The sequence below is a fragment of the Talpa occidentalis genome, unplaced genomic scaffold (assembly GCF_014898055.3).
Source record: "Talpa occidentalis isolate TD23 unplaced genomic scaffold, MPIMG_talOcc4v2.1 talOcc4.4, whole genome shotgun sequence".
NCBI classification, from domain to species: Eukaryota; Metazoa; Chordata; class Mammalia; order Eulipotyphla; family Talpidae; genus Talpa; species Talpa occidentalis.
Window position 1 is genome coordinate 32,691,969 of NW_023604295.1, and position 24,297 is coordinate 32,716,265.

A 24,297-nucleotide genomic window follows, 5' to 3' on the forward strand; every position below is an offset into this window, starting at 1 on the left:
TTTGACTTTTAACATTAGCCAGTAGAAACAGAAATCTGCTGCATTTGCTTCCAAATTAGCACTTAAACTTGCAATTGTTAACACCTCAAACGTATGTGGTAGATTGTAAATTCAGTTAATGAGCAAACTGTTTCCTTTTGTTTTTGGCAAGGGTTAACCTTTGCCAGGCTTTTCCTTCCTAAGGTTTAAGTTGTGTTAACTAATCTTATTATGAACTGGAATTTTGATTTTTGCTATAGTGTGTGTGTTTTTCCCTTAATATCTACTAAGGCCCCAAGAGAAGTCAAACAATACATTTTTTTTTTTTCACAAGTTCCCGTTATCTCTTTTAGAAAATTTTCTTGTAGTCTCATAGAGGCCAGAGGTACAGGTCCTATTCCCTTGGCAGAACTTTTCTGTCCCATCACCAAGAGTGCTATGAATGTTTTCTAGAAGCTACCCTGGGAAATTCAGGAAATGCAACTTGTGGAGGGAGTTGTTCACAAACCACAGGTTGTCTCAGGCCCTGTGGGCTTCCCCTTCCACCACCACCTAGTACCCCCCTTCTGAAGGCATGTTTTGAAGTGGCTTTAGGAGCACAGTGGGACATAGTTCACCTCCTTCCATTGACTAGCCCTCTTTCTCTAGGGACACAAACTTGGGGTGGAGAAATGGAAATAAGCTTTAATAAGATAGAGGTTGGTTAGATCTTAAGAATTCCTTAGTGTTAGTTGCTTGGGCATGGGTTCCAGGAAGGAAGAGAGGAACTAAATAGCTTTCCCCCCAAAAAATTGAATTGGAGGTAGCAGCTTTCTGACTGGGGGCTTCCAGAACGTCCCACCAGCAAAGGAAGGGCATCGTCACCCCCTGCAGAAACCACTTCCCTTTTCAAACCTGGTCCTTGATGCCAAGGTCTCAGGTGCATTTCCTAGTGTAGATTCTAGAAAATGTTCATAGCACTCTTGGTGATAGGACAGAAAAGCTCTGCCAAGGAAACAGAACTTGTGCCCCTGACCCCACATTGGTCTCCAGCCTGTTTACAGTGATGCCCAGGACACAGACCTTCCTCCAGAGAAAAGTGAAAGACCCTTACACAGGGTGGTACTTACATTCTAGCTTATCCTGAGGTCTCCCTGTCTCCAGCAGGGACAGGTAACACACAACATCCTTCAGGTACACTATGGGGGACCCAGAGCCTGAAGATCCAGCAACAGTGCTTCCCGAGGGGGTCGCAGACACTTGGTCTTTAGTTGGTACTTGCTTCTCGGTGATCTTTGGTTCTGTGATAGACAACAAGAAAGTTTTCAAGGACACTTAATGCTTAGCAAATATTAAACCTTTTTTCTTGCACTATTTTTCCCATGGCGGAGACAGGGATTTTATGTCTTCAGAAGCTTTGGTTACATAGGTATGATCAAATCAGTAGCCCTGGAATCCCAGTGTGTGTTCATACCCTGTATGGACTCCATTCTGACATTTTAAAGAGTTTATATCCTTATAGGAAATTAACTTATACTCTGAATTTTCAGAAAAGATGAGTGACTTTTAGTAATATCAACTCAACAGGTAAATGTCATTTAGCTCAATTTTGGGGGAGCACACGCAATTTGTAGAGGTAATTTTGACTGGGATCCCAAAATCCAGATTACTGGTTATTTAACAACATGCATTTCACAGTTTTCTTCTGAAATACACTTAATAGAAAGATGAATATTTAAAAGAGAAAATGAATTGACAATCAACTAATTTACAGAAAACAGGAAGAATTTTATCTAACTCTAACTGGTTAGAGTAGGAAAATTCAAAGAAGCTTATTGTACCATAGGAACAGAGTAAGATTTCCTTCTGAAATTTTCCTTCTTGTGGGTAGGAGAACTATCTGCCTCTCCCATGTTGCTTGTCTTTTAATTCAAAAATATAAGGTTATTACTAGCCAGAAAACCAGACACCTATACTTACTGTGAGTTATATTAAAGTACTTTAAGTTTACTCTTCCCCAGCTCTCTGTATCTGTGTCCATCAGAAATAATTTCTTAATATCCAGTAAGATTGTACAATTCACACATACACAAAACCACAGAAGAAGTAAAAGGAAGACTCGCAGTAGAAAATCCAGCTGAGGTGTGTAAGACCACCAAGTAAAAGTGTGCTGAGGACACAGGCAGAGGACAGGCAGTCTTGCCACTGATATCTGCAGGGGATGGCAATGCTGCCAGTATGCTCTATTCAGAGAACCCAAGTGCCCAACAAAGGGAGCGAATGCTCCAGCTCAGATCAGCTGTGCTGTGCTAGATAAAAGTCAACTAGGTCCTGGGGGTAGCTTGTGGCTGAGAGGGAGTTAAGCATCAGGAGAGAGCAGAGGTTACTGCCGTACTCTGTACATTACTCTGTATGGAGTAACCACGATGGAGCCTAAGAAACAGAATTGCCAACCAAGGAAAGCAAGCATCATTCTAAAGTCTTAGAGGACCAGATTTTTTTAAAAATAATTTCTTACTGGACAAGACCATCAGTGGGTTGCTGGGAAATGTAACTTCCAGCCTCCTTGTCCACAGTGGCCACCATCTTCAGCAGTGGTAACCAGAGCAAGAAGCAGATCATAACCGCCACCTACAGCAGAAGTGCACTGAGTCTCATTGACGTGGCCACCTGAGTCTCAATGATGTGGGCACCTCAGTCTCCGCCCCTTGACAGTAGCATCATTGCTCTCGCCCCGGAGGCCTTTAGAACCTCATCTGGTGGAACATGCCAACTGACCTCAATGCTAAAGATCAGCCCATCAACAGTGCAGTGCTGGACAATGTGGCCTGCTATAGTAGAAGTTTGTCACTGACATTGTCACAGAGCCCAGAGATACGGGAAGTAGCTTGCGGGTTGGAAGCCATAACACTCAGCTGGAGCGTGCTCACTGTCCTACAAATGCAAGGGTACCTGCTTCACCCTGCTGGCCTCCAGGTGATGGAATGTTTGAGGATCTATTTTTACTTTGTGATTATTTCAATCTAATGTTGATTTTCTTTTTGTTTGTATTTTTAACACGGGCAGCAGCTGGACCACTTGCCTTCCCAAACCCACTAACCACCCTACTGTTCCCTAGCTGCCCCGGCCCTTGCACTTGGGTGGTAGGGTTGCAGGATATTGCTGGGAAGTTCAAGTAGCTGCCTGAAAAGTCAGGCAGGCACTAGAAAAGGGGGTTTGCAGTGGAATAGGCAGCTGTCACCTGTGATTCAGGTGGAGCTTGTTATGCTAGGGCTCATGAGTCACTGGTTCTCCAAGACACTGAACCCCTTTCAGCACTGGGACCTCTCCTGCCTCCCAAATCCTCCCTTTTTGCCTTTTGAACTCTTTCCACTAGAACAGCCAGTTCTTTTCCATCTGGGAGGCCCCTCTTCTTTCTCCTGTGTTCTCTTGGAGAACAGCTGCCACCTGCCCATGGGTGCTCCCTCTGCCTCCTCCCCACTCTGTGACCAGGCTGGCTGGTCTTGCTAGAACCTGGATTAGCGCAGAGCATTTTTTTTTTTTTTTGGTAATTTAAAAAGGCCCAGGCGGGCCTCCCCGGTGGCGCAACAGTTGAGTGCTGGGTTGCGAAGCTGCCTGCAGCCTCTGTGGCACTGGTTTGATCCCCGGCTGCTCCCCGGCCACTGGAGGAGGGTCCCACATGGCGCGCAGACCTCTCCTGCTGCCCACTGCTCCCCTCAGCAGTGTACTTCGGTCCTTCTGCCTGCTCTGCTCCCCACTCTGGCTCTGGCAAATCCTCTCACCCTCCCGCGCTTCTGACTGTACCCAGTGCTTGTATAAATAAATAAATAAATCTTAAAAAAAAAAAAAGCTTTAAAAAATAAATAAATAAATAAAAAGGCCCAGGAATGTTTGTTCCACTTACTGGTCTTGAGATAATATTTTAAAGTGATAAAAGGTGCACACTGCACAAATCAGAAAAAAAAAAAGGAAGATAAAATCTCTATTAGACAGGAGCAGACAATCTTATAGATGAGCAAGTTGTGATGAAAATACAATAGGATGAGATAAAAACAAGGACAATGAGATGCAGGGAAATTACAATGAAATTACATATACAGGAGGAATATTAAGATCATCACTGAGAGGAAAAATAATAAAAAAGTATAATTTTACAAGATAGAAGTATGAGGAGTCCTTTATACTGTGTACCTTATTATACCCCGAGTTACTATTATGCCATCAGATTATTTATTACAATAATTATTTTTATTTTGATTAAATAGGGATTTAGTAAAAATTCAGATGGAAGACATACCCTCCCATCTGAAACTACTAAAACATGGACAAAAGATATGAAAAAATGGTTTATAGGGCACTGAATGTAGCCAGCACCAAATTGTGGTCCTGAGAGAAGGGAAGCAATGATATGATACCTACAAATGTCACACCTCACTAACTGGAAAGCATTTTTAGACTATAACACAGGCAGGGGAAACCCTGGCTGGTTCTGGTAGTCTCTCTGAGTTGAGGAGCTAGAACTGGGAGTCTAGAAAGGCCAAGGTGCATCAAATTCACAGAAGCGCACCAAGGAGAAGGAAGCTACTCAGTGAGTGAACGCCAGAGATCTGCAGAAGTCTCCCTTTACGCAATCAGCAGAGAGTTCCCGCAATTATTCAGTTTCTTGACACACGTGTCAAGAAAATACCTGAGACAGGAAGAAAAATCACAAGTAGAAGGAGCAATGCCTGGGACGCACAGAGAACCAGGGATAGTGTCTATTCACACCAGTCAGTGTAGAGCTCACTCCTAATTCATGAATCCTGGGAGAGTACTGAGAAGGGTTTGCCTTGATAGTTGTACAGAATTAGCCTGAGATTCCATGATCCTCTGTCCTGCCTAACAAAGTTAAAAGATTGACCCATTTAATCTAAGTCATCTAATTTATTGACATAGTTATTTATAGGATTTCCTTATTAACCTTTCAATATCTCTTGAATCTATAATAGTGTCAGCTTTTTCCACTCTTAGTGTTGGTATTAGTGTCTTTTCTTATTTTTCTCTTGGTTAGTCTGGCTAGAGGTTTATTAGTTTCAGTGATCTTCTCAAAGAACCAATTTTGGTTTTATTGGTTTCTCTATTGTTTTTCTGTTTTCTATTCCATTTATTTCCTCTCTGATTTTTATTACATTTTTTATTCTACTTACATTAATTTGCTACTTTTCTAGTTTCTTAAGATGGAGACAAAGATCATTGATTTCAGAGTTTTTACTTTTCTAATATAGGTGGTTAGTTCTAATTTTGATATATTGTGTTTTCATTTACAGTTATTTCAAAACAATCTATGCTTTCCCCTTTCACCCCCAGGTTATTTAGAGGTGTATTACTTAGTTTGAAAATGTTTGGGGATTTTACAGATATCTGTTATTGGCTTTCAATAATTCCATTGCAGACAGAGAACACAGTTTGCATGATTTGAATCTTTTAAACTTATTGAGACTGACTTTATAATCCAGCAAGTGGTCTGTCTTAGTAAATATTCCATGACTACTTGAAAAGGATATTTATTCTGCTGTTAGATGAACTGTCCTATAAAGGTCAATTGGGTAAAGTTGATTGATAGACTGTTCAAGTCATCTATATCCTTATTGATTTTCTGTCTCCTTGTTCTATTAATTATTGAGAAAGAGGTGTCAAACTCTCCAGTTAAAGTTGGGGATCTGTTGGCTTCTTCTTGCAATTTCCTTAGATTTTGCTTCATGTAATTTGAAGCTCTATTATTAAATGCATAAATGTTTAGGATTATTATATTCTCTTAATAAATCAAACTCTAATTGTTAGGAAATAATCTGTATATTTGATATTTTTCCTTTGTTTATTTTATTGTAATTACATTCATAATCAACATAGCCACTCTAGTTGATTAGTGTTACCAAGGTATATCTTTTTCCATTCTTTCACTTTTAATAGTATATAAACTATATATATTTAAACTTTCTTTAAAGCATACCATTGGGTCTTCCTTTTTTAAATCCAATCCAACAATCTCCACATTTTAGAGTTTTAGAACAATTCTGCTTACTGTGACAACTGATAAGTATAGATTTTAAACTACTCTCTTTGTATTTATTTTATCCCATCTTTTTTCCCATTCTATTTTTCTGCCTCCTTTTCAATTAATTTAGTATATTAATATGGTTTTATTTTATATCCTTTAACTATAACTGCTGTATTTAGTGGTTATTTTAACTTATCACAGTATAATTTCAAGTAATGTTATTCCACTTTGCAAATATTGTACAAAATTTACAATGAACCTCTATTTATCCTATCCAGACCGTTGTGCATTTGTTGTGACATATTACTTCTATTATATATAGTATTATAAGCCATATTATACAATGTATTATTGTTTTTGCTTCAATAACTAATTATCTTTTAAAGAAATTTAACTGATAAAAACATTTTTATATTTATCCATATGATTACCAGTTTCCATGTTCTTTATTTTTGTATGCAGATCCAGGTTTCTATATGGTATCATTCTAAGATGATTTTTTTTTGTTTATTCTAGTACACCTCTATATGATTTTGTGTATTTGAAAAATTCTACACTTTGCCTTTTGTTAAACGATACTTCACTAAGTAATTAGTTCTAAGTTGGCAGTTTTTGTTTTCTTTCAGTATTTTAAATATGTTTACTGGTTTCTAGCCTGCTTTGCAATAAGAATATTGCAATAATTCTTAACTTTGTTTCTCTGTACATCAGCTGTCTTTTTTCTCTAGCTACTTTTATGATTGTCTTTTTATCATTGATTTTAATCAATTTGATTATAATGTTTCTTGCTGTAGTTTTATTTATGTTTCACATATTCTGGGTTCATTGAGCATTTTGGATCTGACTTTCTACAATTTTTATCAAACATAAACAAATTTGGGTAAGTTTCAGTCATTATTTCTTAAATTTTTTCCAGTACTGCCTCCCTTACTCTTTTAAGATACCCACAGTTCACTGATATGATGATCTTTCTTTACCTAGTCTTCTTTTTACCTCCATGTGTAAACTATCATTTGAGATAGTTTCAAGTTCATTTTTCTTCTGCCATGTCTGATATACTATCAATACCATTCAGTACATTTTTCATGTCACACATCATCTCTTGACACTTGATATTTTTTGTTTTTCATATCCACACTTAAAATGTTCAAGCTTTCCTCTAGCTTCATGATCATATGGAGATAAAACTGTTCATTAGGTTTTCTACTCTTAGATATTTTCCACTCCTTCCCCAAAGCTTGTATTGCAAAGACTTACCTGTATCAGGGGCACAGGCCTCATCTGCTTTGGCAGCATTATCCACATTCTGTAAGTTGGACTCTGGTAAACAAAGATAAGATGTAAAGATCAGCATCTTAGAGGGGCAGGTAGGGGACCTTCCCACTAGATGTGTCTGTCTCTGGGTTACTGTCAGCTGGGCTCATACTGACTTACTGGGTTTGTCTGCATCTCCCCGTTATAACTCACGCTGCCAAAAGACTGTGACCATATTTCGCCCTTCCTCTATACTCCCAGGCTAGTCCCATGGGGCACACACCCTGAGTGTGCTTCGTCCACAGACTGGAAGCCTTTGTGAAGGCTCTCTTCCCCGCCACACATTAGCTTAAGCCTCCTCATCCCCCATCTTCCTCCTATTGTGAGTGTCAGGACTTATGCCTCTCTTTATTCCTCTTGCTAAGACATCCATCAGACCTGCTGTGCGGTATTGAGGAAAGGAAGCCTGGTCCCCTGTCACCATTCCCACCCAGAGGGGCGCCTCTAGGCGTGCAGCCTATACTTGCAGCCAGGGGTAAGAGTTCCAAAATTCCCTTTCATCTTGGGGTATATTGGTCTACATACCTGGGCTACTGGCCTCACTGCTGCTGGCCCCTTCCTTAGGAAGGTCAGGGGTATCCCACCGGGGCCTCTGGCTAAAGGCCAGGAAGAGATGTGTGCTCAGTGGCTGAGGAAGGTCCACCTCCAGGTATGACCTCATGAACAGCTTGAAGACATCGTAGCTAATTGGCTGAAAAGGGACAAAAGGGAAAATCAGTGGAGAAATGTCAAGGGACAAAGACAGGAACAGATGGAAGCAGAACTGGTAGGCTGGCAGGAGAGAAACACAAAGAGAAACCCAAGGAAGGGGAGTGATTGGTGGGGGCGGAAATGAAAAAGGACAGTTAAGTGACAGAGATGGACAGGCACAGGGAGTGGGGAGGAGATTTAAGAAAGAAAGCACTGATGGTCCCCTGTTGGGCTTAGTGTCTGAATTTAGTCCATGGTTTGGGAGAGTAAGTACTGGGGGTGGGGGCCACAGCAAAGGGCTCTGCCTGAGTCCACGACTGTGTGCTAGACTTGCCTTCGAAGATGAAGAAAGATATAGTTAAAAACATGAGGGAAAGAAATGGCTCTTCTGTGGGATTTCAATTTTCTTCTTGTGCCTCGAGGGATGCAATTCCTGAGGATTTGGGTCTTAGGAAAGATCTGGAAGTAAAGAGGATGGCTTCTTCCTTTTTTACTTTTCATAATCGACCTTCCCTGGACAAACCTCAAGAGCATGGGGGGCGGGGGGTAGGTAATGTGTCTGGCTCAGCAGTTCTCAGAAACATGTCCTTGTGAAGATTTTAGGCAACAGGAGAAGAGTAGGAAGCCAAGGACAGAAGGTAGAAGTAAGAAATATGCCACAGCAGAACCTCTCGCTGTTCTCTCTCCAAGTCCTGCCTGGCTTCTGGTCCCAGCCTGGCAGCGACCATGCCAGAAAGAGCTGCTGCACTCAGCAAACACTCAACAACAACAACAGTTTGCAGTGAGTCATCACTGGCTTGTGTTTTGATGGAATCAGATTCTTCATCAAATCGGCAGATGCTCCTGGAAATCACTTGAGGAAGCACAACTCCAAGATCTGCTGTGCAGGCTTTTGTGAATAATAACAGCCATGAGAATAAAAACCCCTTTCTGGGAGCCTACTTAGTTCTCCCTCTAAAATGTTAACAACAGGCCTCCCTGGTGGTGCAAAGGGTTAAGCACCGCACTATAAAGCAGTCTGCAGACTCTGCAGCATGAGTTCGATCCCCTGCCGGCCAGGGAGCAACACACATGGCGCTGCAGACCTCTCCTGTCTCACCCACTGCTCCCCTCAGCAGTGTATTTCAGTCAGTCTACCTGTTCTGTTTCCCACTCTGTCTCTGGTGAATCCTCTCACCCCCCCACATCTCTGGCCTATACCCCAGCTCTTGTATGCATAAATAAATAAATCTTAAAAAAAAATAAAATGTTAACATTTAACCCCCTGTTTCGCCTGGACAATCAGGCAGGCTTTCCAGATTGCTGGTTTGCCTGTGTCCAATAAGGTTGGGGATACAAAATAGATGCCCTCTGAACCCAGCAGTTGGCTCACAAGGCAGGTTCTCCTTCGTCCCAGGCTGGGTGTTCTGTCTCCTTTGCAGAGCGGAGGAAGTCTGGTTCAGTTGGGTAGAAGATAATGAGATGTTTTACCACATGAAGGGATCTTGAAGCAAAGTGGACTCACATTTCTTGTGATTGTCCCTGAGTTTCTGTGTCTTTCTATTTTATACTCATTCTGTCCCTCTTGGTCTCTACAGCCTCAAACCCCAATGTTTCTTCTTCATACATCCTACCCTTTTCCCAGTACACAAAACAAAATCTTTTCCTCTTGCTTTCCAAATGGAACTCACCCACTATGACCCTTGAGTCCACCCTCCCTGCTTCTCATGGTATCTGCCAGCATCTGCTTCTCTACCTACGCACATGTTCAAGGTGATTGTTCCTGAGAAACTGCTGGCTGCTCGAGCCTCTAGCCTGTCCTTCTTCCTTCCCCTTCAGCTCTCTCAGAACAGACCATTCATCTCCTCACCTCCTTATCATATTCACTTTGTATTCTAGCCCATCACCTGTAGCTCTCCTCTTTTGATGCTGACAATTCCAATAGCCTCCTTTTAGACTTTGTTACCTCTGGTTTCTTTGCAGCATTCCATCCTCTCTTCTTGAAGGTGGTATCCATTACTGTGACCTGTTCAATCAAATATATGAGCCTCCTAGGTTTAAAACACAGCACTGGGCACTAAACCAGTGAATTGCACTTGGGTCCCTACTTTCAGGAGATTCAGCAAATGTAATGAAATGAAATTCCAATACAGGGTCAACAGTGGTAGATACCATAGGAAAATAACTGACAAAGTGTTATGAGAACTTAGAAAAAAATGATTGAACACATGCCCATCATCTATGTCCTTATCCTGGGCACAGAATGGCATAGAATATGCCTAAAGACACAAAGCATGCATTGCAAAAGAGCCCCAAAGCCGATTTGGTCTCTTCTTGTCATAAGGCTCTATGAGTTCAGTGATTTGTCCCAGTTATCCAGCAGCAAAGTAAAACCAGAAGCCAGATTTTCTGACTCCTTGTCCAGTGCTCCAGCTCCTCTATCTGCCGTAGGTCCCAGTGCTGACATAGTGGTCCCTGCCACTCCCTCCAATTGCCCCAAGTTCAGTAGGCAAAGAACTGTGACTGTGCCTCTCTCAAAGTGCTATCTGGTTTACCTGAGAGTAAATTATTTATGAGCACAGGTCAGGCCCAGAGTAGCTCTTAGTAAATGTGTGATGGGTAGGGAGGCGCTGGATACTGTGCTCAAACCAGATAATCAACCACTAAGAACTGCATGCTGGCAATTCTTGGGGGCCTGGAGAATATCCTAGGCATTGTCATGTTCAGCCCTGGTTGTTCCCAGAAACTCCAATTTTCATGTAGGAACTAGTTGGGCAATTGCCATTGCTGCAACCTGTTAAAAGACAGTGTGTTCGTTCTTACATAAGTCAAGAAAGAGAACTTGAGAGTCTATAGTGCATTGGGTGCGTTCCCACTTAAATGATCTCACAATAGCATGAGTTGGGACTATTCTGCTACTTGGTGCATGAAAAGGATCTGTGTACATAAACAACTTGCCCAAAGTCCTAAAGCAAGTGGCAGAACTGGGATTTGTACTGAGGTGTGTCGAGTGTAAGCTCACAGTGCCACCAAGTCACCCTGCCCTTCCTGTTCTGCTATAGTCTTGTCTGCTTTCTGGCGGTCTTCAGCTGCTCGCTACTCTCCAGACAATCACCTGGTGCTGATAGGTTGAGGGTGTACTTGTTTTGACTACATTCAGCCGGGTCACTCTGTAAACTATTCCCAGCCTCGCTTTCCTAGCACTTGGCTCCTACCCATAGCTAACTCATTTTTTGAGACATTTTAGCAGCAGTAAGTCATCAAACTCAAGAGAAATTAAACCCTTGTTGTTTTCCTAACCCCATGCTGGGACATTACACCTACTAAAAACCAGCCACACTGTGAGAGAGAATGAAATCAGAGTGACAGCACTCCCGTGGGACACAGCAGTGCCAGGTTTACAAAGAGCGGGGGCCAGCCTGATGGAGACGGGGGTGGTTGTGAGTTTATAACAGCCAAGCTGCTCCCTGCTTCTGAAAGCTCCTGTGGCCTTCACACTCTCAGAGGCCCTGACCAAATTGTTCCCCTCCCACTTGTCAGCCCCAGGGCCGACATGCTGATTAGCAGCCCCCGCTAGGATTTGTTCCGTTGTTTTTGGAGCTGGGTTGGGGAGTGTGTAGGGAGGGGGCAGTCAGTTCTTTGTTGGCTTTGCCATCTTCTCTGCATGATATCTCCTTAGTAATATTCTTTGAAATGGTGCATTCTTAATCTCACTCCTATTCTGTCAATCTTCCTGTTTTATTCTCCTGGAGATTGCTGCATTTTATCCAAATGTACCAGGTGTACTTCTACCTTGAGAGCATGTGCTCTGTTGATTCATTCTGAGTGCCCAGCAGAGAAGTTGACTCAAAGCTTGTTGAAATGATGACAACGTGAATAAATAAATGGTCAGTCTCTCCCTAAGTTTGTCCTGCTGATCAGTTACCTTTCTGCAATGAAAGGTTATCTCATAAAAAGACCAAGGAGTAGAGAAAAAGAGAGTTGAATTTAAAACATTCTGGGGGTTGGAAGCAGAGACAAGAAATGGAAAGGGAATAATAATGGGTACCATTTTGTAAATGTCGTGTAAAATGTTAGACACTTTGCTAAAATTATCTCATTGTATCCACTCATTTGCAAACTGGAAAATCTTTTTCTTGTTGTTATCTTCAGCTGAGGAAACTGAGACCCAAAGAGATGAAATATTATTCAAGGTCACGCTGCTAGTTGGCCATAAGAGGTGAGTCAAAACCATATGACTCCAGGGTCTGGCTCTTAAACTTGACTCTGCCAGTAGGAAGCAAGTTCTGAGGGAAAGCAATAAGCTTCCTCATCCTTATATATTTTACAGTAGCCAGCACAATGGTTGGATATTCAAGAAGCCTTAGGTAAATTGAAAGTAGAGAAGATCTTTCATTCAACAAATTTTTGTTGAATGCATGTTGTGAGCCAGATACTCTTCTGGGCACTGGGAATATAGCAGTGAACAAAAATAATCTAGTGGGAGTGACAGACAATTAAATAAGTAAGTTACATAGTGTGACAGATGGTGAGAAGTCCTAGGGAGGAAAGTAAGGCAGAGCAGGGGGACAGCAAGTGTCAAGAAAGAGGGTTTAAAATTTTATTAGATAAGGTGATATTCACTGAGGAAGTGATGCAAGCAAACACTTAATGGAGGTGAGGGGCTGAACAAAGTGGATATTTAGGGAAGGAACATTTCAGGAAGAGGCGAAACTAAGAGTAGAGGCAATGAGGTTAGAGCAACTTTGACTTGTGTGATAGCATGCAGGAAACTAATTTGATGGAAGGGAATGAGGATAAGGGAACTAGCAAGAGATGAGGTCAGAGAGTAGGGAGAAGTACAGACTGTAATGACCTTGACTTTTACTATGAGTAGGAGGTGGAGGAAACCCTGAGAGACTAACAAGCAGAGCAGTGATGTGATCTAACTTAAGTTTTACCAGATTTCTCAGGAAATGTGTGAAGATTAGACTTTAAATGTCAAGAGCAGAAACAGGGAGCCCAGCTAGGAGACTACTGCTATAGTCTGGGGGAAAAAAAGTGGTGGTGCTTTTGGTTAGGATAGTAGCAATGTAGGTGGTATGAGATGGCTAAATTTTGAATCTGTATTTCAAAGGTAGAAGTGGCAGATTTTGCTGATGAATTGGATGTGAGATATAAAAGTCAATGACAATTCCATAGTTTTAAGCTGAATAACTTGAAGAATGGACTTGTCATTTACTAAAATGGGGAAGACTGCTGTAAAAACAGGTTGTAAAGCAGAAGATCAAGAAGCTCAGAGGTTTTTTTTTTTATTTTTAAGCAAAAATGTCAAGAAAGAAAGTGGAAGAGGATTTAGTCAAACATGTTCAATGCTGTTGAGTAAAATGGTTATTCAATTTAGTCATATGGAAGTCCCTGGATATCTTGACTAATGGTTTGATTGAAAGAGTAGGAGTTACAAGTTGATTGTAAGGAGAGAAATTGGAAGCATGAGTATAGGCAAATCTTTTGCACATATTTTCTATAAAAGACAGGAGACAGGGCCTCCCCGGTGGTGCAGCAGTTGAGCGCTGGGTTGCGAAGCTGCCCGCAGCCTCTGCAGCGCCGGTTCGATCCCTGGCTGCTCCCCGGCCACCAGAGGAGGGTCCCACATGGTGCGCAGACCTCTCCTGCCCCCCACTGCTCCCCTCAGCAGTGTACTTCTGTCCTTCTGCCTGCTCTGCTCCCCGCTCTGGCTCTGGTGAATTCTCTCACCCTCCCGCGCTTCTGACTGTGCCCAGTGCTTGTGTAAATAAATAAATAAATAAATAAATAAATCTTAAAAAAAAAAAAGACAGGAGACAAATGATGTGGTAGCTATTGGAGAAGTGGAATCAGGAGAACATGTTCTAACAAAAGAAAAATGAGAGTATGTTTATATATTGATAAAAAATCTAACATATAGAGGGAAAATGGTGTGAAGGAGATAGATATAAATAGATGATAAGATAGGTAGACAGTAGATAGATAATGATAGAAATGTGTTGCTGAAACAATATCTGTCAATAGACCAAAGAGGATGGCATTGAATGCACAAATGTAGGCAAAGGACTTACATAAGAGCATGGAGAGATCATCTCCTTACAGGAGAAAAAGTATAAATAAATGGGCATGTGAGAACACACGTAAGTGTGCATGAGGAGGGAAAGAGGAAAAAGATTTGAGGTCAGAGGAGCAGGTGTAGAGCAATGAGTGAGTAAATGGACATGGGAGATATATAATTCCAGGTAGTACAATGGCTCCCTTGAGAACTAAGAGAAAATCAAACTTTCAAGGTGAGCTAAACTTCCAAGAGGGAAAAAGGTTATGGAAAGGATGATACATGGATTTTTAAAAAGGCAGGAAATGGAACTATTCTTACCTCTTGTGGGTCATATTGTTTGAGGTTTCTACCCTTATTAAATTCAGCGAAGACATCCTTTATCTTCTTGGAAGAATCTGGAGAGAAATAAACCACATGTGAAACATTGATGAATAGCTAATAGGAGCTGGGCCATATAAATTCTCTTTGTCTTACATTGATGATTATGGGGCAGTGCCTCATTCCCAGGACCCTATAGAGAAAAGTCACCCTGGTCTGTCACTCTCATTTCACTTTCAGTACATTCTTTCTCTCACTATCTTTAGAAAACACAAATTTTATCCGATCATATCTCTGCTCAAAACCCTTCAATAGTTCTTAATTTTCCCAGAATAAAACATAACCCCCTTAGCTCTACACACAAGTACTTGGTGATCTGATTTAGCTTATTCCTTAACAAGTACCTTCACCTTCCATTCTTGCCATTTTTTATCCACATAAAACTGCATTTCCAGAATTTTTTTTTAAAGATTTATTTATTTATACAGGCACTGGGTACAGTCAGAAGCACGGGAGGGTGAGAGAATTCACCAGAGCCAGAGCGGGGAGCAGAACAGGCAGATTGATGAAGTGCACTGCTGAGGGGAGCAGCGGGTGCGGCAGGAGAGGTCTGTGCGCCATGTGGGACCCTAGCCAGTGGCTGGGATTGAACCAGCGCTGCAGAGGCTGTGGGCAGCTTCACAGCCCACCGCTCAACTGCTGCGCCACCAGGGAGGCCTGATTTCCAGAAATTTCTAAATGCAGTGTACTCTTTCATGGAGTTTCTTCTCTATATTGTCAACTTCACTTAATTCTCAGTACCCAGTTCAAACATCAACTCCTCTGTAAAGTCTTCCTTTACCAGTTAAAGCTAACCACATCCTCCCCTGGACACCACATGACTTTTACATAATTCTGTAGTACCACTTGTCACATAATGTAATTATTTCTTACCTTGCCTATCTTACTCATCTCCTGCCTTAGTTCTAGCTTGAGAGTTGTAATTGGTTAGTCTTTGGACAGCATACCAAAGTCTGACTCATAAGAAGTGTTCAGAAAAGTATTATATTAGGTGACCAAATAAAAATCTGAACAGAAAATTTAAGACATTTTACTTAATAGGATGGGCTGACATTAAACCCCGTGGAGCCCTGTCCTTGGTGCTGAAACAGACAGAAGCGTTATGAACCACTGTGGTTTAAAAATTCTGCTTTCCACAGGAATAATTCAGAAATGACTGCAGATATGTTGATTTCTCTTTTTTATTGAGTTTTATAAGAGCATTGGGAGACAAGAAAACTAGGTAAATAATTAGTATTAGAATCACATCCTACCTGTATCAAGAGTAGTTATTAGAACTCTAGACATCAATGAAAACCAGGGTTAATATGCTCTGTCTTGCAATATCGTGTCTAATTAAGAAGTTCTAAGCTCCATTATTGCCACTACTTAAACATCTGAGCAAAGGATGGTGTCATTAAAATATGACACACTGTTTCTTGGCATTCAGGCTCTTTTTTGAGGGGATTATGCTCTCTTAGACCTTTGTAAATTGGGCATGCTGATGGATAGCACTGTTGTCCATGATTTTGCTGACTTGTATTCAATCAAATACAAGTTATTATAACTTCAAGATTGGGGAACAATTAAATGCCACTGGAAAATGCTGCTTTTGCCTTTAAAATGGACATTTCTTTTGAAATTTAAAACAGATGTTGAAAAACCAATAGCTCAGTGATATCCAGGTAGTAGACGTCATCAATTTTGGTTGCTTCCTTTTATCTCAGAAACACTATAAAAGATAAGGATGCTTCAAGGTACTGTTGATGAATTGAGTAGATAATCTGAATCATTATGGTAAAAATACCTACCCCTTTGGAGTGCAAACTGGTCCAACCCCTATGGAGAGCTGTGTGGAGATTTCTGGACCTACTAAACATAGAGCTTCCATATGATCCAGCAATTCCACTCCTAGGTATTTACCCAAAGGACACAGAAACATCAATTCCAAAGAGCACCTGCACCCCTATGTTTATAGCAGCACTGTTTACAATAGCTAACCTTTGGAAACAACCCAAATGCCCAAAAATAGATGACTGGATCAAGAAGATGTGGTACATATACACCATGGAATATTACTCAGCATTCAAAAAAGATAAACACATGCAATTTGCAGCAACATGGATGGCGCTGGAAGGGATCATGCTCAGTGAAATAAGCCAAAAAGAAAAAGAAAAATATGAGATGGTCTCACTCAACGCAGGAATCTAGAAAACTTAAATAAGGGACCAGGAAAATGAATAACTATAAGAAAGTGAAAATCAAAATCAACAAAAAACTATGAACCAGAGACACTCTAAGGGGGGTGGGGGGTGGGGAGGGGAGGGATTGGGGTCAAAATAAGGGGGTTGCAATTGTATGGGGAATATAAAAATAAAATTTATTTAAAAAAAAACATACCTACCCCTTCTTGGGGACACTTATTACATATTCTCACATACTCTCCCCTACCAATCCATGCAAATTTGGTTAATATTTTCTTCATCTTACAGATAAAGAAGCCTAAAAATCAGAAAATTAAGTGACTTTCCCAGAGGATTTGGGGCTCCATTCCTGAGTGCACAAAAGAGGGTCTTGCACACAGTTTTTTGCAAGAACTCCTATTTTGTTGGGAGCTTACCTCAAGCGAGGCACTGTTCTAATAACCTTATATGTTTCATTTAAACTCCACAACTAGCTTCTAATGTAATTATTATTCCCATTTTAGAGAAGAGGAAACTGAGGTTTATGGAATTTAAGTGGTTCTTTCAAGAGTTAGAGAGTGGACCACTCTTATTTTTCTAATTATTTGACACAGCTGTTAAGTTCATCAGATGCTTGGCCACTGGTAAATCAGAAGATAAGGCCCTTTATCAGTGGCTTTCAAACCTGACTTCATATGAAAATCATGAGTGTTTTTATACACACGGAAATCCAGGTCTGAATGTGAGGCGAATTAAATTCAGCATCTCTTGGAGAACCCAGGAATTGGTGTATTTTGAAGCTTCCTGGGGATTCACATATACAAAGTTTAGAGTTACCGTTTTACTATGCGATTTTATTGTTAAAAAAGACTATATTAAGAAGTAGCTGACATTGTTGGATAATTACTGCAAAAGGAAAAATAGTTTATAACTGCTAAATCTAAAATTTCTGTGCTTGGCAGACTCCCCATTGTTTAACTGGACAGAACTAAGGAACTCCCTCAACAGGTCAACTTGTTCAGCTGCTTGACAGGGTATAGATGCTTTTTGCATAAATCTATGTGGGCAGGACCATCAGCATATAGCCTAACCCCAAATCAGGTGTTTAGAAGGTTCTTTTCTGTGATCAAGGTCACTAGTGGTAACACCTGCTCTAAAATATTTCAATTTGGTATTGGCTCATTATGCTTTATGTGTTAAGAATTCTGAGAACTTAACCAATCACTGTTCCCAGTGTTTAAGCAAATTCAAAACATTTTTAAGGAGAAAACTGGTCTCTACTCATAGGCACCTTTGCTGACACCTTTGTGTAGAACAGAGATGCTCTCCATCAGAGCAAGCAGACAAATCAGGAGCTTCAGTGTTTATAGCAGAATATTCTCTAGGCTTCTGGAACCAGAGGATTGAAAAGTTTATGGGTTGTCTTCCTGATGTTAAAAATTCATGGAACACTGAGTATCTGAGTACTAATCATATGACTACCTTTGAAAAAATTGTAAATTAACATTTTCAAAAGTAAATAGGAAAACTTATAGATGAGATAGAATTTCTAGGGTGTAGGATAACTCCTCAAAATTTTCTAAGCATCTGTAATGGACAGGAAGGGACAGGGATGGAGCAAGAGCGCTACAATCTGAGCAGACAGGGTAAAGGAGAAGTCCTGGAGCTCTCAGTGGCTTTTGCAGGCTTTTACCAGGTACACGGCAGGCAGGGGTGCTGGGGGACAGGGGTGCTGGGAGGCTGGCAGACCTCCCAGACCCTAGAAAGCCTTCACTCTGCCTGGGCTCTCCAGCGCTCTCTCTGCTTCTCTCGTGGTTCTGCTCTTAGCTGGCGTCCCTGTGACACCGTCCTTATAAGCCCAGTCTCAGCCCAGGTGAATCCCATCTACATATGCTCACACCCTATTCCAGGTGCCCACCATCAGGCATGCATTCAGGACCGCAAGGATCCATCATCAATCCTAATGGTGGGAGAGCAGAAAAGCCTGATACTTTACTTACCCTACAATCCACCCCCTCAGAGTTTTCTGCCATACAGTCTATATACAAGTCATACATGTTTCCCTTGGCAATATGAACACTGCAGCCATGACCCACAAAAGCAAATGAAATACATCACAATATAAAAAATAAAATACAACAAAACACAAATAAGTCCAGGCAGGGCACCAACCTAGTGGCAAAAGACAAGATTATTGGCACCAGCAGATGATCTACCACTTCTGCTGCCGAAGGCACTGCTCATACAAGGGGGGAACCATCCGACTGTGGTCTCGGCCACAAGCCACACACCGCATCCACCCCCCAGGATGCACTCACTCTTGGTTGGCGATTCTGTGCCCTTTGGGGGTAATCGCCAACCCTCAGGGTTTCTGTCTGCGGTCGCTCCAACACTGGGCTTTCATAGCCACCAATGTGACACGCAAACTCCTGCACTCAGGCCAACCCATTGCACAAGCACATGGGTCAGGGATCCGTGGATACAAGCTCCACATGCGGCCTCTCTTGGGTCCCCTCTTCAGCTTGGGCTCTACCACAAGCCACGTTCCCTACCTGTCCCCCAAGGACGGGCTCCTCAGATCCTCACCCTTACTCCACAAGGAACAGGGCATCACCCACAGGTGATTTTAAGAGACTCACTGGCCTTCAACATATTTAAGCTGCGTAACAGCCACACAGGGCTTCCCAATCTCAGCACCAGCTTTTGTCTACTAAGTTGGCTTTTTTCCTCTGCCTAGCTGCTGGGCAGTACAGGCTGTTTTGGTCATCAAGGCCTACTGGCCACCCCCAGATTCCCATCTCCTGGGGTGTACAAACAATACCATCCACCCCCAGGGTCCCCAAAACATAACAACCTGACAAGGTTCCTCTGCCTTCTGGCGGGATTGTCAGTCCAAGTCCATTAGTCCAAGTCTGTTGGCCTATCCCTGCATCAGCACTGGCGAGCTCTGAACTGTGGCCCTTTCTTCCCCGGTGATTCTGCTGCTTTGGGGGTCATTGGCTGGTTCTCTCAGGCTGTCTCCTCCAGGCAAGGTCTCGTCCTGCAGCACCCGGACCTTGGCTACCTCCTATGCCTCCATGATGCCTCCAGCGTTGTCACAGGCTCTCGATCTGCTACTCCTCAGTCGCTCCAGAGATCCTCGGAGGACTCCATACCCAACTGTTTCGGATTATGTTGCAGACTTACGCCAATTGTAATGGCAGGAATGGGCACAGTGCAGGTTTTCTAGGATTCCAGCAGACGGGTGACGGAGGAATCCTGGAGCCCTCAGTGACTTTTGCAGGCTTTTATTGGGATTGACCAGGTACACGGCAAGTGGGGATTCTGGGGGTCCGGGAGGCTGGCAAGCCCCCGGCAAGCCTTCACACCGTCTGGGCTCTCCGGTGCTCGCTCTGCTTCTCTTGTGGTTCTGCTCTCTACTGGCGTCCCCGTGACTCTGTCCTTAAAAGCGCCGTCTTAGCCCAGGTGAATCCCATCTACCTAGGCCCACACCCTACTCCAGGTGCCCGCCATCAGGCATGCATTCAGGACCGCAAGGATCCATCATCAATCCTAATGGCAGGAGGGCAGAAAAGCCTGATACTTTACTTACCCTACAGCATCTCAAAACTAACATGCATATGAATTACCTGGGGATCCAGTTAAAATGAAAATTCTGATTTATTATGTCTGGGCAGGACTTGAGATTCTGCATTTCAAATGAGATCCCAGGTAACAACAATTATTCAAGTCCATGGACCTCAGTTTTTTTTGTTTTGATTTTTTTCATGTTTGCTGTTTTATTTCTTAAGAATAAGAATATTTGCCAACTCTATGTCACTATTTCCTTTTAGACTTTATTACAATATAAAAAAGAGTGAATAATAATCATTATGCATAGTCATTCTGTATGACATTTTTTTTTATTTAGATTCCTCAACCTGCTAAAGATGGAGCTTCCATATGATCCAGCAATTCCATAGCTAGGTATTTACCCAAAGGACACAGAATCATTAATTCAAAAGGGCACCTGCACCCCTATGTTTACAGCAGCACTATTCACAGTAGCTAAGCTATGGAAACAACCCAAATTCCCAAAAATAGATGACTGGATCAAGACGATGTGGTCCATATATACGGTGGAATATTACTGTAGGGACAGGAACAGGGCACAGTGCAGGTTTTCTAAGATCCCACGCAGACGGGGTAAAGGAGGAGAGTCCTGGAGACCTCTGTGGCTTTTGCAGGTCTTTTATTTAGATTTACCAGGCATATGGCAGGCAGGGGTGCTGGGGGGCCGGGAGGCTGGCAGTCCTCCCAGCCCCCAGCAAATCCTCACTCTATCTGGGCTCTCTGGCGTTCTCTCTGCTTCTCTTCTTCTCTCGGCTTCCGTTCATTCTTGGCTTCTGCTGGTGTCCCCGTGATGCTGCCCTTATAAACTCAGTCTCTCAGCCCAGGTGTCCCCACTCCAGGTGCCCGTCATCAGGCATGCATTCAGGACCACAGGGTTCCCTCATCTATCCTAATGGTGGGAGGGCAGAAAAGCCTGATACTTTTACCTTACCCTACAATTACTCAGCAATCAAAAAAGATAAACTTATGCCATTTTGCAGCAACATGGATAGAGCTGGAAGGGATCATGCTCAGCAAAATAAGACAGAAAGAAAAGAAAAATACCGGATGGTCTCACTCATAGCAGGAATTTAGAAAACCTAAATAAGGGTCCAGGAAAAAGACGAATTATAATAAAGTAAAAATCAAAATCAACAAGCAACTATAAACAAGAGACACACTACAGGGCGGTGGGGAGAGGAGGAGGGATTAGGGTCAAAATAAGGGGGGTGGGAATTGTATGGGGAACATAACCAAGATGAAAATGCATACATTGTGCAAAAACAAAAAGTGATGTAAAAATATATAGAATAAAATTTAAAAAAAGGCATGGACCTCAGTTTTAATAAACAGGCCTTAAGCAACATTATTATTTATCTGTGGCTGTCTGTCACAACACAGAAAAAAACATGATGCTGAGGCTGGAGGAAGATAATCCACAGACTGGGAAGACCATAAATGACTCACAATCCAGGGAGGAAGAGACAGAGAGTGAGAAAGGGAAGGGGAAGTTGGCACATTGAGGGGAAAAATCTAGTTGTTTCTCCTTCTGATGAAGACTGGGATGTATGAATAAGTTTTATAAGCACCCCAAGCAATCAAAACACAGTGAGATGCCTAAAAGCAAGAGTGGGATTTCCAAGGGTGCTGGAAAGGCAGAGGTTGATATCAGAACAGAGAATTAAGGCCCAGGAACACTTCACCAAAATGCCTACATTTTCAGCCAGGAGTCAGGCCCCGGAGCAGAATGTAGGAAGCTCATGTAAGATGCCCGGTTTCATAAGCATCGACATCCTCCCATTACAATTCCTATCTTGTTCATTATCTACAGCATGTAGCCCATTGCCACTCACAACATTGGTGTGCAACAGTTAGGGATAAGAACCAGCAGCATCAGCCCCCTCTGAGAGCTTGTTAAAAGAACAATCTCAGAACTACCCAGATCTGCTGATTCAGAATCTGCATTTTAACAAGCTCTCCGGGAGATTCACATGCACATTCAAGTTTGGGAGTCATTGTTCTACACAAGTCTTTATCCATAGATGCTGTAACTGCTTGTGGGCAGAATCCCAGTTTTTTTCTAATGAAAAGAATGCCAGCTGTGCTGAAGGAGACGTGGGTGAGAAATAGCTGTGGTTATCCCTCTTAAGATGGGAGCAACCAGACTTAATCTTTTCTGCTGCTAGGACCCGATGAACATTTATTTAGTTGAGTCTCACTCTACTGACCAATATAAATCACAAGGTTTCAACAAAGCTTGCTTAAAACCTAACACTCTTCTACAAGTCAGCATTTAACATGTTTTCTGACTCCTGTGTTAACACTGACAGGTTTGAATGTTGAACTTTAAATTACCTACACCTTAAAGTCAGAAATATAGCCTTGACCTGATTCTAATGAAATATATTTTCTATTAGCACAGTTTACTGATTCATTCTCCTTAAAAATACTTCATTTTTTTTCTCTATTACATCATAATTCCCCACCCCCTGCGTAATTCCCCACCCGCTGCTGGGCACTCCCCAATCCCTCAGTTTGGGTGCACACATGGTTGAAGGTTGTGTTCCAATGGATACTTTTAGTTTAATTTGTTGGAACTATATTGAAACAAATTGAATTTGAACTGGAATCAAGAACTTCTGTTCTAATTGTTATTCTGCCATTGACCTTCTCTGTGACCTTGGACAAGTCACTAAGCTCTTCTGGACTCAGATTCTCATTTGTAAAATGGTCAGGATTGGATTTGATGATGATTAACATCTCTCCCAGCTTTAAACAGTACAAAATCAAATATCCATTGGCTAATGTAGGAAATGGTTGGTTTAATTTCTTTGAGAATTAAAAGTCAAAGCTAATTTTTTCCCTTTCTGAATAAGCATATAGTTCCTATCATTAATAAATTATGGAAAAACACTAGGAAAAAAAAAAAAAAAACCTTCCTCCCCCCCTCCCCCCCCAACATCAAGACTAGAATGACAGTAAGTCAATTATATCTCTGAAACTGTCAGGGGGAAGGTCAGTAGGACACATCCCCAATGCTCATTCCTCTGAGATTGAAAAGAAACCTGTTTAAACATAGAAACCAAGGCCTGGAAGGTCTAATGAAGGTCATTTAATCAGCTGGACATCTGATACTCTAATCTCCTTCATGGTGTCTCCATCAACTCTGCATAAACAGTCCTAGGGAAAGGAAACTCGGTTACTCTTAAGTCCATTTTGTTCAATGTTGGGCAAGTTTGGTCTTTAGGAATCAAGTGTTCCTTACTTTAAACTTAAAGTCTTTCTTCAGAAGATATCTTCCCTAGTCCCAGGGCTACTTCCGGTAGCAACTCAAGATTAATCTAACACCTCCTCTTCACAATAGCACTGTAGCTAATTTAATATATCTAGTTCTCCCTTACCTCTCCCAGATTCATCCCTTCTCCAGGAAATATGCATGATATTTTCAGTCATTTTTTTCATAACCAGGCTGTGAGTCCCTAACCATGGCAGCTGCCTTTCTCAAATAAGATCTGGTTTGTCCATTTTCATTGCAAACAGTGGTGCTCAGAAATTAACTTCCTGAGAGAGGTGTGAACAGGGTAGGACAGAATGTGGCTATTAGTTTGCTTACTAGACACCAGAGCCTATAAGGATATCTATCCTAAGATCACAATCAGAGATCTGGTTAAATCAAATAATGTACATGTCTTTAAAAATAAATCTCTGCAACCACTAATAGTAATGTTTCTGAACAGCACTGAATGCTAAGGGCACACCTCATGATAAATTGTGTGCTAGGTAATCTCCAAGGACAGGTGTCTTCTGTGTATTCCCTCCTTCCCTCCAGAGTGAGCCACTCCCCATGATACGTGGAGTCTATTCTGCCACCTCATAGAACCTGGGTTAGGCCTGTGACAGCTCTGATTGATGGAATGTGAAGGGAGTTCTGGTCTAGAACCTCTGAGGCTGTGTGTTTAAAGACTTGGCAGCTGCTCCTTTTGTACATGTGGAGCCTGAACTGCATGTAGGAAGGGTAGACGCTGCTGGACAGAGAGGCCATATGGATAGGTTCTGGAGATGAGAGAGTGGCTGGAGCAACGGACCTCACCAGCCACACTGAGGTGCTGGCTTGTGAGTGAATG

General features: G+C 42.0%; 1 protein-coding gene across 5 annotated transcripts in view; it reads right to left on the reverse strand.

Annotated features, from left to right (window-relative positions):
- Window positions 1-24,297, reverse strand: part of DGKG (diacylglycerol kinase gamma) — a 203,708-nt gene that overhangs the window by 142,950 nt on the left and 36,461 nt on the right. For 4 of the 5 annotated variants that reach the window (XR_008553826.1, XM_037525245.2, XM_054700424.1 and 1 more), the window contains exons 3-6: window positions 14,361-14,437; window positions 7,835-8,000; window positions 7,253-7,315; window positions 1,089-1,259 (exon numbers count right to left, since the gene is read on the reverse strand). Coding sequence is in view for 4 of the 5 variants with exons in the window: in XM_037525245.2 (XP_037381142.1) it covers window positions 1,089-1,259; window positions 7,253-7,315; window positions 7,835-8,000; window positions 14,361-14,437 (477 nt within the window). In the remaining variant the exon portion in view is untranslated. Of the gene's footprint in view, window positions 1-1,088; window positions 1,260-7,252; window positions 7,316-7,834; window positions 8,001-14,360; window positions 14,438-23,574; window positions 23,835-24,297 lie in introns of those variants that run through there. The other variant, XM_054700423.1, reaches the window with a different exon arrangement.